Here is a 13,027-nt window from a genome sequence, read left to right as displayed (position 1 = left end):
GGATGCTGAAGGTAAGTAGGGGAGTGGGGGGCTAGGGGTTAGGTTCAGGCACTAGGGGGGGGGAGTTTAGGGTTAGGCACCAAAGAGGGAGGGTTAGGGTAGGGAGAGGGGGAGGGTTAGCATACTGAATAACAAGTGTCGGTATGCTAGCCCTGTCGGGATGCCGGTGTCAGGATTCTGACAGCCGGAATCCCGACTGCCGTCATCATATACCCAACCCATACAAATATTATTTCTATGTACACTGGCTAAGCTATGTACAAATGTAAGGTGTTTATACATAATGTTAGTTGTATTTTACAATAATAGGCAGGGAGTACACAAAAGTGTAATTTGAGATGCCTAACAGACTCTAAATATAATGTATAGCACAACTGTCTCAACAGTCCCCAATATACAGTGAAAGCAGTTATACCTGTACTGGTATAACTATGCATATTTCCTTGTGCCATTTCCAACTGTCACATTCCTTGTGCCATTTCCAACTGTCACACACCTTATAAGAAGCATAAAGTAAGTAAAACGTGTATACTTACTTGTTAATATGCAGAGCAGGAAGAGGTACTCAGTGTAGGAAATCATGCCTAGGCAGAAGAAGATGCCGATCAGTAAGTTTGTTCTGTATAATTGTTACAGTATGAAAGCGGACCATGAGATTTTTAGCTCTGCGTACCCGAGTATAAGGATCTATTAGCAACAAGGGGCAATTCAGATCATGTGCATCTCAGTCGCATCGTCACTTGTGGCTGTAGGAGCGTAACTGGCGGGTAATGGGGCATTTGAGTGCAACCCCATCATCTCTTCAACATACACGAGGATCAACACAGGACAGTGAACTGTAATAGCTTAATGAGGCCTTGTACCTTCCACTACACTGAGCTCTGTAAGTCACAGTAGTGGTGGCTTAAGGGATGGGTGGCTCTAAATCATCAGGGGATCACACACACTTAGGGCCTGATTCTGAGTTGGACGCTGCAGCGTCTGTGTGTGAGTCTTTTGCTTTCAGTGAGGATGTTTCCACACAACTGTGGGCCATGCAGAGTTGGACAGAAGCATAAATACGCCTATTTCCAGGTATACTATAGCACAATATATAGGCTGGTCCAAGCGTGCACTGATGGTGATGATGACTATCACACCAAGTATTTCTATAGGTGCACAGCAAAGATGCATACAAGTCTGCATACGGGTGAATATACACATTTATATCCCAGCACACAATGCAGTAGAATCTACGGACAATTTGCATTCATCTCACCATCAGGTCCGAAATATGTAGCAGAGCTACAGTATTTAACGAGCTAAAAATGAAGCCGACTGTACGTGATGGTGTTCCTGAATTGATGCATTGATGAATTGTATTCTACTGTCAGTCACTGGCTTCTTATTGTTTATGTACTTTGTAAGGCGCTGTGGTACACTTGTGGCGCCATATAAATAAACGATAATAATAACGAATGATGCAAAACTTTGCAACATCACAACACAGACGATGGATGATTGTTTGTATTGTTGTTATCTCATAGCAATGTCTCATGGCTTCACTGCACCCCCGATGATTCAAATGTACATGGATAAAATCATGCTAGACTTTTACTCACTACATGGATAAAAAAATAAGTTCATACTAAACATGTTATTAATGTATAAAAAATGAATAAATAGTGCACTATAATGTAATTAGCAGTAACTGGATGCCATTCTACCTAGCATCCTCTACAGGGTTTGATCTACAAACTGAGGGGATCTGGGCAATACACCCATTTGCAAATTCCAAAAGACGTCATTAGATGGATTCGGCCTATAGATAAAAACAAATGTTGCCGTTGAATAAGCAGCATTATAAAGCCCAGTTTACATAAACCCGCTAATGTTGGGAGCCCCAGGCACCTGCCCTCTTTGCCCTGCCCTAAAACCAGCCCGTGGGGCATACACCTAGAATGCTTTGTTCTTTAGTATCATTTGCACAATGTTTCAGGTTTTCAGAAAGGATCATGTTGTCAGTCAATAATGCCACACTAAGCACACTGATCCTACCAAGGCTTTACACCTTAAATGGAAGGATTGTTTTCTAACAAACACAAACATACCACCTACTATATGTACTCTTACATTTGTGTATCACCTTGCAGTAACAGGACATTAGCCACATAATTGACCAGATAAGTACTTAGAAACCAAATGGACATACCCTGTGAAGCAGAGTATCTCTGGGATATCAGATACAGGAACGTTTTGATAAAGTGGTGTAAGTCTAACTTTAGAATATGTTAAACCCATTCATTTTATATTTGGATCTCTTTGTTTGATGCCACTCTCTTTGTTTTGAAACAAAGACAAGCTGAGCAACTGTCAGGCCACATGTCAGAAGAAGTGAAGGCAACTATCTAAGAGGTTCTGAAAGCATTCTCTGCTTTTGTTTGCAGATTGTGGCCTTGAGAGAGAGATAGTTCTGCTTGATTGCTCTGAGTGTTATGGGAGAAAGATCCTGGAATGGTTATGGCTCAATAGGCAGGTCCTCTGCAGGGAAGGGACGGAGGTCATAAATGAGGGAACCCAAATAATCGAAATAACATAATAAACGTATTAGATCTGCAGGGCTGAAGAAGCATACTGCTATCAAGTACAGTACTGGGCTTTTTGCGCAGAGGAAAAATAGCTACGATTCTTTTAATCACCAAGAAACTAATGCTGACTTGGACTTACGCCAGTTTGTGTAGTGTTAAGTATGCAAATCATTCTGCGCATGCCCAGAAGAGCGCTGCATAGTATGCACCTCTGCAGCTGTGTGTGATCAGGAACTTGGCCTGGAGATGCAGGATGGGAGAGGGAAGGGGCAGGCTAACTAGATAAGGGCAAGTTCGCAAAATTCTGAATGGCTGCAGACCGGTATAGAGACACTTATACACCTGTCCGAGTCAAATCACTTACAGGGGGCTGATGGCTGATGCAAATACACACTGCTGATGATGATGATCGTTGTCAGCATCAGCAAACGACAGCTTATTACGAATCCACCCCTAAAGCTTTCATATATTATTATTTTTTGTGTGTGTGTTTTAACTATTATTTTTTATTTTTCAAGATGGAATGTAGTACTTGCTGGGCACAAGATGGGGAGTTCTACCTGCTGTGCACAAGATGGGGAGTTCTACCTGCTGGGCACAAGATGGGGAGTTCTACCTGCTGTGCACAAGATGGGGAGTTGTACCTGCTGTGCACAAGATGGGGAGTTGTACCTGCTGGGCACAAAATGGAGAGTTGTACCTGCTGGGCACACAATGGGGAGTTGTACCTGCTGGGCACAAGATGGGTAGTTGTACCTGCTGTGCACAAGATGGGGAGTTCTACCCTGCTGGGCACAAGATGGGGAGTTGTACCTGCTGGGCACAAGATGGGGAGTTCTACCCTGCTGGGCACAAGATGGGGAGTTGTACCTGCTGGGCACAAGATGGGGAGTTCTACCTGCTGGGCACAAGATGGAGAGTTGTACCTGCTGGGCACAACATGGGGAGTTGTACCTGCTGGGCACAAGATGGGGAGTTGTACCTGCTGGGCACACGATGGGGAGTTGTACCTACTGGGCACAAGATGGGTAGTTGTACCTGCACCTGCTGGGCACAAGATCACAAGATGGGGAGTTGTAACTGCTGTGCACACGATGGGGAGTTGTACTTGCTGGGCACAAGATGGGGAGTTGTACCTGCTGGGCACAAGATGGGTAATTGTACCTGCTGGGCACAAGATCACAAGATGTGGAGTTGTAACTGCTGTGCACACGATGGGGAGTTGTACCTGCTGGGCACAAGATGGGGAGTTGTACCTGCTGAGCACAAGATGGGGAGTTGTACCTGCTGGGCACAAGATGGGTAATTGTACCTGCTGGGCACAAGATCACAAGATGTGGAGTTGTAACTGCTGTGCACACGATGGGGAGTTGTACCTGCTGGGCACAAGATGGGGAGTTGTAACTGCTGTGCACACAATGGGGAGTTGTACCTGCTGGGCACAAGATGGGGAGTTGTACCTGCTGTGCACACGATGGGGAGTTGTACCTGCTGGGCACAAGATGGGGAGTTGTACCTGCTGTGCACACGATGGGGAGTTGTACCTGTTGGGCACAAGATGGGGAGTTGTACCTGCTGGGCACACGATGGGGAGTTGTACCTGCTGGGCACAAGATGGGGAGTTGTACCTGCTGGGCACAAGATGGGGAGTTGCACCTGCTGGACACAAGATGGGGAGTTGTACCTGCTGGGCACAAGATGGGGAGTTGCACCTGCTGGACACAAGATGGGGAGTTGTACAAGATGGGCACAAGATGGGGAGTTGTACCTGCTGGGCACAAGATGGGGAGTTGTACCTGCTGGGCACAAGATGGGGAGTTGTACCTGCTGGGCACAAGATGGGGAGTTGTACCTGCTGGGCACAAGATCACAAGATGGGGAGTTGTAACTGCTGGGCACAAGATGGGGAGTTGTACCTGCTGGGCACAAGCTGGGGAATTGCACCTGCTGGGCACAAGATGGGGAGTTGCACCTGCTGGGCACAAGATGGGGAGTTGCACCTGCTGGGCACAAGATGGGGAGTTGCACCTGCTGGGCACAAGATGGGGAGTTGCATCTGCTGGGCACAAGATGGTGAGTTGCACCTGCTGGGCACAAGATGGGGAGTTGTACCTGCTGGGCACAAGATGGGGAGTTGCACCTGCTGGACACAAGATGGGGAGTTGTACCTGCTGGGCACAAGATGGGGAGTTGCACCTGCTGGGCACAAGATGGGGAGTTGTACAAGATGGGCACAAGATGGGGAGTTGTACCTGCTGGGCACAAGATGGGGAGTTATACCTGCTGGGCACAAGATGGGGAGTTGTACCTGCTGGGCACAAGATCACAAGATGGGGAGTTGTAACTGCTGGGCACAAGATGGGGAGTTGCATCTGCTGGGCACAAGATGGTGAGTTGCACCAGCTGGGCACAAGATGGGGAGTTGTGGTACCTACTGAGAGGTTTTGTAAGATCCATTGAAACCTAACAGTAAAAGCATACTACATGTACAAATCAAAGGGTTAAAAGCATGAATGTAATGTGTATATGATGTATTGTGCAGTATACCCATGTACATATGCTACAAGTGACAAGCTGCACACATCTAGCATAGGCAAATGGGCACAAATACACAATCATTGTTTAAATTTTTTGATTATGATCAAAATGCATAAAACTCATGATCAGGTACATTCCCATAAGCAGCAATGTAGGTCAGGCTTTATACTACAATTGGATTTATAGACAATGACAGCACTGCTTTATAAAGGTGACATCTCGGGTAGATATACCACCTTTTCTTAATCAATGCAAAAGCATTGTAGATTTGTTGATTTGGGACATTAGGATTCTTTCACCACAGCACTGTGGCCTCCTGCATTTGTAATCCTTGTCTCTTGCTGCTATTTCTACTTATCTGCTTATACCTCGTAACACACAGCCACTGTACACAGTACTGGCAGCCTGAGTGATCTGCTTAGGTTACCTCCATGCACACCGTTTGGAGCACGGGGAATCGGGGACAGGCTGCTCGCACCATGCTGCAAAAAAGTGTGTGTGTGTGTGTGTGTGGGGGGGGTTTAGACTAAGGTGGCATGGCCATGCCTCCCGCGATTAGGCCACGACCCCTTCTCATCAGCCCACGTCGGCTCTCCAAGGACCTGGTTACAACAAGTAGGTTGCTGGGGGGTATGTGGTGGAGTTCGGGAGCATGCTGTCATCATGGATAGATATCTATATATATATATATATATATATATATATATATATATATATTAGAGATGAGCGGTTCGGATTCTTTGGAATCCGAACCGCTCCGAACATTGGGGATCCGAGTCCACCCGAACCCTGACTCGGATCCCCGTTCGGGGCCGAACGGCGGCCGCCTGATGTCGGATTCTCACTAGAGAATCCGACATCAGGTCTCCTATTGTGTAGGGCAGAGCGCTGTGATAGCGCTCTGCCCTACACAGATACAAACACACAGCCGCCAGCGGCAGCTGTGTGTTTGTTACAGCAGCCAATGAGAGTCACACAGACTCTCATTGGCTGCTGCACGGAGGGAGCCGGCTGGAGCTCACACATGAGCTCCGTCTTCCGGCTCCCTCCGCAGTGTGTGACAGGCTCAGCAGAGTGGACGGCGCGGGAGCGGGGAATCAGGAATCAGGTAAGTTTTTTTTTTTTTTTAACTTGTGAAAGTTGTGCAAGGGCCGGGGGCGCTACTGGGGGGGTCTGCTACTGGGGGGGCTATACTACTGGGGGGGTCTGCTACTGGGGGGGCTATACAACTGGGGGGGTCTGCTACTGGGCGTCCATACTACTGAGGGGCCTGCTACTGGGGGGGGGCTATACTACTGGGGGGGGGTCCGCTACTGGGGGGGCCATACTACTGAGGGGCCTGCTACTGGGGGGGCCATACTACTGTGGGGGCATACTACTGGGGGGGCTTACTACTACTGGGGGGGCCATACAACAGGGGGGGCCATACTACAGGGGGGCTACTACTGGGGCAGCCTACTACTGAGGGGGGCCTGCTACTGGGGCAGCCTACTACTGGGGGGGCCATACTACTGGGGGGGCCATACTACTGGGGGGGCTGCTAATGGGGGGCATACTACTGGGGGGGCTGCTAATGGGGGGCATACTACTGGGGGGCCTGCTAATGGGGGGCATACTACTGGGTGGCATGCTAATGGGGGGCATACTACTGGGGGGGCCTGCTAATGGGGGGCATACTACTGGATGGCATGCTAATGGGGGGCATACTACTGTGGGCACTGCATAGGGGACCCTACTACTAAGGGGACTGCATAGGGGGCACCACTACTGGGGGCATTGTGTAAGGGACACCGCTACTGTGGGCATTGTGTAAAATGGGCACTACTGTGTGTCGTAACATAAATAAGAGACACTACTTTATGGTGTAATGTGAATCAGGCCCTATGTGCGGTGTAATGTGAATAAGATTGTGCACTGTGACTCTTTGGGCCGTAGCCCACTATGTAAACAAGTACTGTGACTCTGCTGGCCGTACCCACTGGGTGGGTGCACTACTTTTCATTTCTGCCACTGCTGTGTGGCAATGTGTCATAGATGTGCTTTATACTGTGGTGTCTGTGTCATTGTGCCGCTGCTTTGTCGCTTAGTAACCAGTCAGCTCACTGCAACCTTTGGCCAATAATGTTGAAAACAATATTATAAGCTGTGATATGGTCTAAATTGACTGGAAATTAATGTTATTGAGGTTAATAATACTGTAGGAAGAAAAAAAAGACCAATTTATGTGATTTTAGCTTTTTTTGTCAATTTTTGTAAAAAAAATCCAAATCCAAATCCAAATCCAAAGCCAGTCACCGCAGTTTGGCAAATCCAAATCCAAATCCAAAGCCGGACAACGAATTAGAACCAAATCCAAATCCGACAAAAATGGTCCGGCGCACATCCCTAATATATATACACACACACAGTATATATATATATATATATATATTAGACATTTATATATATATATTATATATTAGGCATATATATATATATATATATATATATACACACACACACCAGGATAGTCCCGCACTCACTGCAAAAAATGACAATGTCAGGGTGCCTCCACGGACATGTGAGTCCACACATAGAGTAGAATTTCCAAAGGAAGGATGCACTCTCTTTATTAAAATTTTATGCACAATTTATTCATCTTTAGAACATCCAAGTTGTACAGAAGAAATCAATATTCATGGTCGACGTTTCGGTACAAAGCTGTACCTTTCTCAAGACCTCAGTTCAACAAGTCATACATGGTATTTCATAGAGAAATGATGAAACAACATCTGTGGAACATGAAAGAAATAAACAATGATCTGTCTATCAGGCTCCCGTCCATCAACAGTGATTAAATCAATCACTATAACCCACTCCTGTTGTGTTACTACACCTAAGTGACACTTCATGGGTTAATATACAACACCTGAGTGACATATGCAGGGTTAATATATAATGCACCCTCAGTTAGCCAACACACACCAAGTAAGTGAGCCAATAAGTATGCACCACACGCGTGTATTTACTTCAATGTGACAATGACATAAATGTCTAGAAAATGTCTACAAAATGAAATGGAATTATCCATGAGTGCATAACCACAAATGCATACCATAATGCGTGTAAGCACAACCCCATAATGATTAAGTTAGTACCTGTGTGCATATAAGAATTATATGGCAGCACTGGGAGCTGGGTCAAAGAGAGACATCAGGACCTAAAATATGGCAAATACCAAGATGTAATGTATGGCTAATAAGCCATCAATTGACACTGTGTCAGATGGACATCGGTTTGGCTTACCTGGTGTGTGGTAGCTGATAGGGACTCAGCAGGGGCAGCAGCGTCTGGCGTGTGCGCACACGCTGTCACCGAGCGCTTGTGTGGGATCAAATCTACCCGCGGCTATATGCCGCTGAACAGGAAGCACGTGAAGACCACGCTTCCGTTTCCCTGGTAACCGACCATGGTAACTAAGCAACGGTCGAAGCTTGTGAAAACAATATCAGCGCTGCTTTAATTATAGCCATGCTGATAAATAGTGACAGAAGGGGAACCTGATATGACTGACAAAGGTGTAAATGCAAATTGACTTAAACAAAATGAGTGAATAAACATCAACAAATCATCCACTAGCATTATTATTGCAATGCATTTAATATGTTGATATATACATAAAAAAAAAAAAAACGCAAGTGAAAAACTAAATCTACCATTATAATGTAATGGTAATTAATTTTAACCCCAAAGGCTGACCTTATAGAAAGACATTTAGGGGATTGTGTTCATTTAAGCCCTTCGGCATTACAGTATCCAGACTATGGATCCAATAGCATTCCCTACGTTTCAAACAAAGGAGTCTATCACATCCTTGCTGCAGGGGAATCCAATCAATGAGTTTGCATCTTAGTGATGCTGCCTAATGTTTCTTTTCATAAAAATGCCTGGCGACAGGTTTGTCGCTTTTACCGGTCTGCAGTGCCACCCTAATTGAGGCACGATGATTAGCCATCCTATCCCTAAAGCGTCGTGCTGTAAGGCCTATATAATACAGACCACAAGGGCAAATGAGTATGTATATTAGATGGTCCAATGCACAATGTAGCCTATACTTAATAGCTATTTTTTTACCTGTGTGTGGATGCGGGAAATTGGGTCCAATTATCATGGAAGAACGAGTGATACAATTTCCGCATGAATAGCTGCCTGGTCGAGACAGGAAGAGTTCAGAAACCTCGCTCTTTTTATTGGGGTACAAAGTGGGCCTCATTAACTTTTGCCATAAATTGGGTCCTCTTCGATAAGCCATCATAGGCAGTGCCAAATGTTGAAACGGTAATGTCCGGTCGCTTTGTAGAATCGGCCAAAACTTCTTGATCGATTTCTCTGTATATTTGGCTTGACCATCGTATGTAGTGGTATAAATTTTTACAAGATGTGTCATCTTTACAAGATGACGATGGTTTCTCAAATGGGGTAGTAAAGATCTGTTTAGCTTTGTGTAGGCATCTATGTAAGGTGGCTTGATGGTAACCCCTCTCAAGGAATCTCATCGTCATTTCTTCCAACTGAAGCTCTCTCATTTCAGACGAGGTATTGATACGCCTGACTCTAAGGTATTGTGATACCGGAAGATTTTCTTTCGAGGCAACTGGATGGTGGCTTGAAGGTAGTAATGCCAAATTCCGGTCAGTAGGCTTCCTACGTTGGCGTAGGAAGGTGCCAGGTTAGACCCCATGGCCGTGCCGGATATTTGGTAATAAAATGTATCCTTGTATTGAAAATGATTTTTAGTAAGAACTAATGTTGCTAATTTAATCAAACATTCGGTAGGAATACGCTTTGAGGACCGAGTTGTCAAAGCAGTTCTTAAAGATTCGAGACCTTCTGCATGTGGTATGACCGTGTATAGCGACCTCACGTCCAATGTTGCAAGTAGGACATTGTTCAGATTGCCCATTCCACTCAATAATTGTAATAAATGACCGGTATCCCTTAAGTAGGTTTCTTGCTTTTTTACTAGTGGTTGTAGTTCATGGTCGATAAATATAGCCAACGGTTGCAAAACAGATCCTTGTGCAGAGATGATTGGTCTGCCAGGAGGTTTTATTGTAGTTTTATGTATTTTGGGTAATGTGTACAAGATAGGACATCTTGGATGTTCAACCGTCAGAAATGAAAATTCATCCTGATCAATCCATCCCTGAATCAAAGCATCGCTGACCACTGCATCAACCAGAGCCTTAACTTCTTGAACAGGTCTCTGAGGTACATCGATATAGGTGTTTTTATCAGCAAGTTGTGACATAATCTCTGCGTCGTAGTCTGTCCAATCCTGTACAACCACAGCGCCTCCCTTATCAGCAGATCTGATAACCAAATGTGGATTTTTTATCAAAGACTGTAATGCTTTTTCTTCAATTGTAGTTCGATTATTATACATCTTCGGTGCCACATTCGACCTGATATCGTTTGAAACTAGCCTACAAAAGGTTTTAAGACTGGCATTATTGGTAGGTGGATCGAAAGTGGATGATCTCTTAAACCTTTTGGTATCAATGGTTGCGCTCTTATTACAAAAAAATTCTTTCAACCTTAGTGTTCTACCAAATTTGTAAAGATCAATAGCACTTTTGAACTCACTATGTCTGTATGTTGGAACAAATGAAAGGCCTTTAGCCAATACATTTAACTGAGTTTCATCAAGGATGGCACTCGAAAGGTTAAAGACAGAACTCAAATCCGCTTTCCATATTAGGCATTTTTGCTGGACTTGGATTTGGTTCTGATTCGTCATCCGGCTTTGGATTTGGAATTTGCCAAACCTGCCGTGGCTGATTTTGGATTTGGATTTTTATTTATTTTTTTAAATTGAAACAAAAAAACTAAAATCACATAATTTGGGCTTTTTTTGTTCCTTGAGAATTATTTACCCCAATAACAGTAATTTCCAGTCATTTACAGTCAATTTAGACCACCTCACAGCTTACAATATTGTTTTCACCATTATTGGCCAAAGGCTGCAGTGAGCTGGCTGGTTACTAAGCGACAGACACCGCAGTTTAAAGCACATCTATGAAACATTGCCACTCACTGCCACTCACTACTGAGTCACAGTACTTGCGTGTTATGGACACACAGAGGGCTAAGGGCTCAATTCAGACCTGCTTGCTAGATGCGTTCGCTCGCTCCCAGTGTATGCAAATTTGGCTACTTGACGGCAAGGCAGGCAATCGCACGGCAAGGCATATGCATACCCACTATGGCTTGGCGTGCGATCGCTTTGTGTATGCAGATGCCCACCAGCCTGTCTTCAGACAACCACTTGCGCACATCATCTTCAGGAAGTGTATGTAACCATCAGTACATTGGGTACCATCGGATGCATTCACAGTGCATGAGGATGACTATACCCTACCGCAAGCACTGCGAGCACTTCAGTGTAAAATTCAACCAGGTGACGTGTACTGCCTGTTAATTATGCACGCCTCTGAAACGGCATTGAAACACTCAGGCACGCCAGCGTTCGCACCTCCACTCCCCCATTTCTAGTGGCCTGTCCCTGTTACCACCCACAAACGGCTTGTCCTGTCACTCACTCTGCTGGGCTGTCTATACTCGGCGAGCGACCGCTTCCCAATCTCTCGCACTGGTTCGTGCACGCACATTGCGATGCATACGCACAATTCGAACCATCGGCAGCTACGAGCGAACGCTTCCTAAAAAAGGGGTCTGAATCAGGTCCTAAGGCCCAAGGAGTCACGATGCTTGTTTACACAGATGGCTATGGCCCAAGGAGTCACGGTGCTTATACACACAGAGGGCTATTGCCCAAGGAGTCACGGTGCTTATACACACAGAGGGCTATTTCCCAAGGAGTCACGGTGCTTATACACACAGAGAGCTATTGCCAAAGGAGTCACAGTGCTTATACACAGTGGACTAAGGCCCAATTATTCACGGTGCTTACACACACTGAGGGCTACTGCCTAATTATTCACAGTGCTTATACACACAGAGGACTACTGCCCTAGGAGTCACGGTGCTTGTATACACAGAGGGCTACTGCTCTAGGAGTCACAGTGCTTGTATACGCAGAGTCTCGGTCTCTGTCCCTTATGTAGAGTCGGATTCTCACGAGAATTCGACATCAGGAGGATGACGTTCGGCCTCGCTGTGGGATCCGAGTCAGACGGGAACACCCGAGCCGTGGCTCGGGTGGACTCGGATCCCCAATGTTCGGAGCGGTTCAGATTCCACAGAATCCAAACCACTCATCCCTAATATATACACACTGCCCCCCTAAAGCAAGAGTCTAGATCCGCTCCTGCCTCTGCCTATATCATAGAATGTAATAAGTATTTTAGTGTACAGTTTGTCTTGTGTTACTGCCAATATAAAAGGTTAATTACCATACCTCCTGATAAATACAGTGTACACTTTTTGAATGACCTTAGAATACCACCAGTGGGCACTTCAGGCCTTGTTCCTGTTCCTTCCAAAGACCTCAGATCTGCAGTGTGAGAGCTACATACTTAGTCTCCTGTCCTGAATAGCTCGGCTGTTTGTCAGATGTGGCAATTTCTTGCTGAAATTTAGAGCTGTTTACATTATAGCTGGTTTAAAACTGCTATACAGTTCTATAACTATGGAGGAATAAGGCAGACAGTGAGTACATGATCGAGGGAGACAAAGAAATAGCAGATCACCTAAATAATTATTTTTGTCCAGTATTCACTACAGAAGGAGAGGGGAAGGGGCCACAGTTAAGTTGCAGAGGCATCCGTAAAAATGAGGTACATGAAAGTACATTTACAGAGGAGAAGGTCCAAACAGAACTCTCAAAACTGAAAGTGGATAAATCAATGGGGCCGGATGGGATACATCCAAGGATACTAAAAGAGCTTAAAGGGGTCCTGGTAACACCACTAACAGAATTA

General features: G+C 45.5%; 1 protein-coding gene across 3 annotated transcripts in view; it reads right to left on the bottom strand.

Annotated features, from left to right (window-relative positions):
- The window catches only part of MICU3 (mitochondrial calcium uptake 3), a 177,725-nt gene that overhangs the window by 86,641 nt on the left and 78,057 nt on the right, over window positions 1–13,027 (bottom strand). For all 3 annotated transcript variants that reach the window (XM_088478741.1, XM_088478742.1, XM_088478743.1), the window contains exon 5: window positions 537–584. In XM_088478741.1, the coding sequence (XP_088334867.1) occupies window positions 537–584 (48 nt within the window). The remainder of the gene's footprint in view (window positions 1–536; window positions 585–13,027) is intronic.

This window comes from Taudactylus pleione, unplaced genomic scaffold (genome assembly GCF_031769625.1).
Source record: "Taudactylus pleione unplaced genomic scaffold, aTauple2 ptg000218l, whole genome shotgun sequence".
NCBI classification, from domain to species: Eukaryota; Metazoa; Chordata; class Amphibia; order Anura; family Myobatrachidae; genus Taudactylus; species Taudactylus pleione.
The sequence above is the reverse complement of the archived record's forward strand: the minus strand, read 5'-3'. Positions and strand labels throughout refer to the sequence as shown.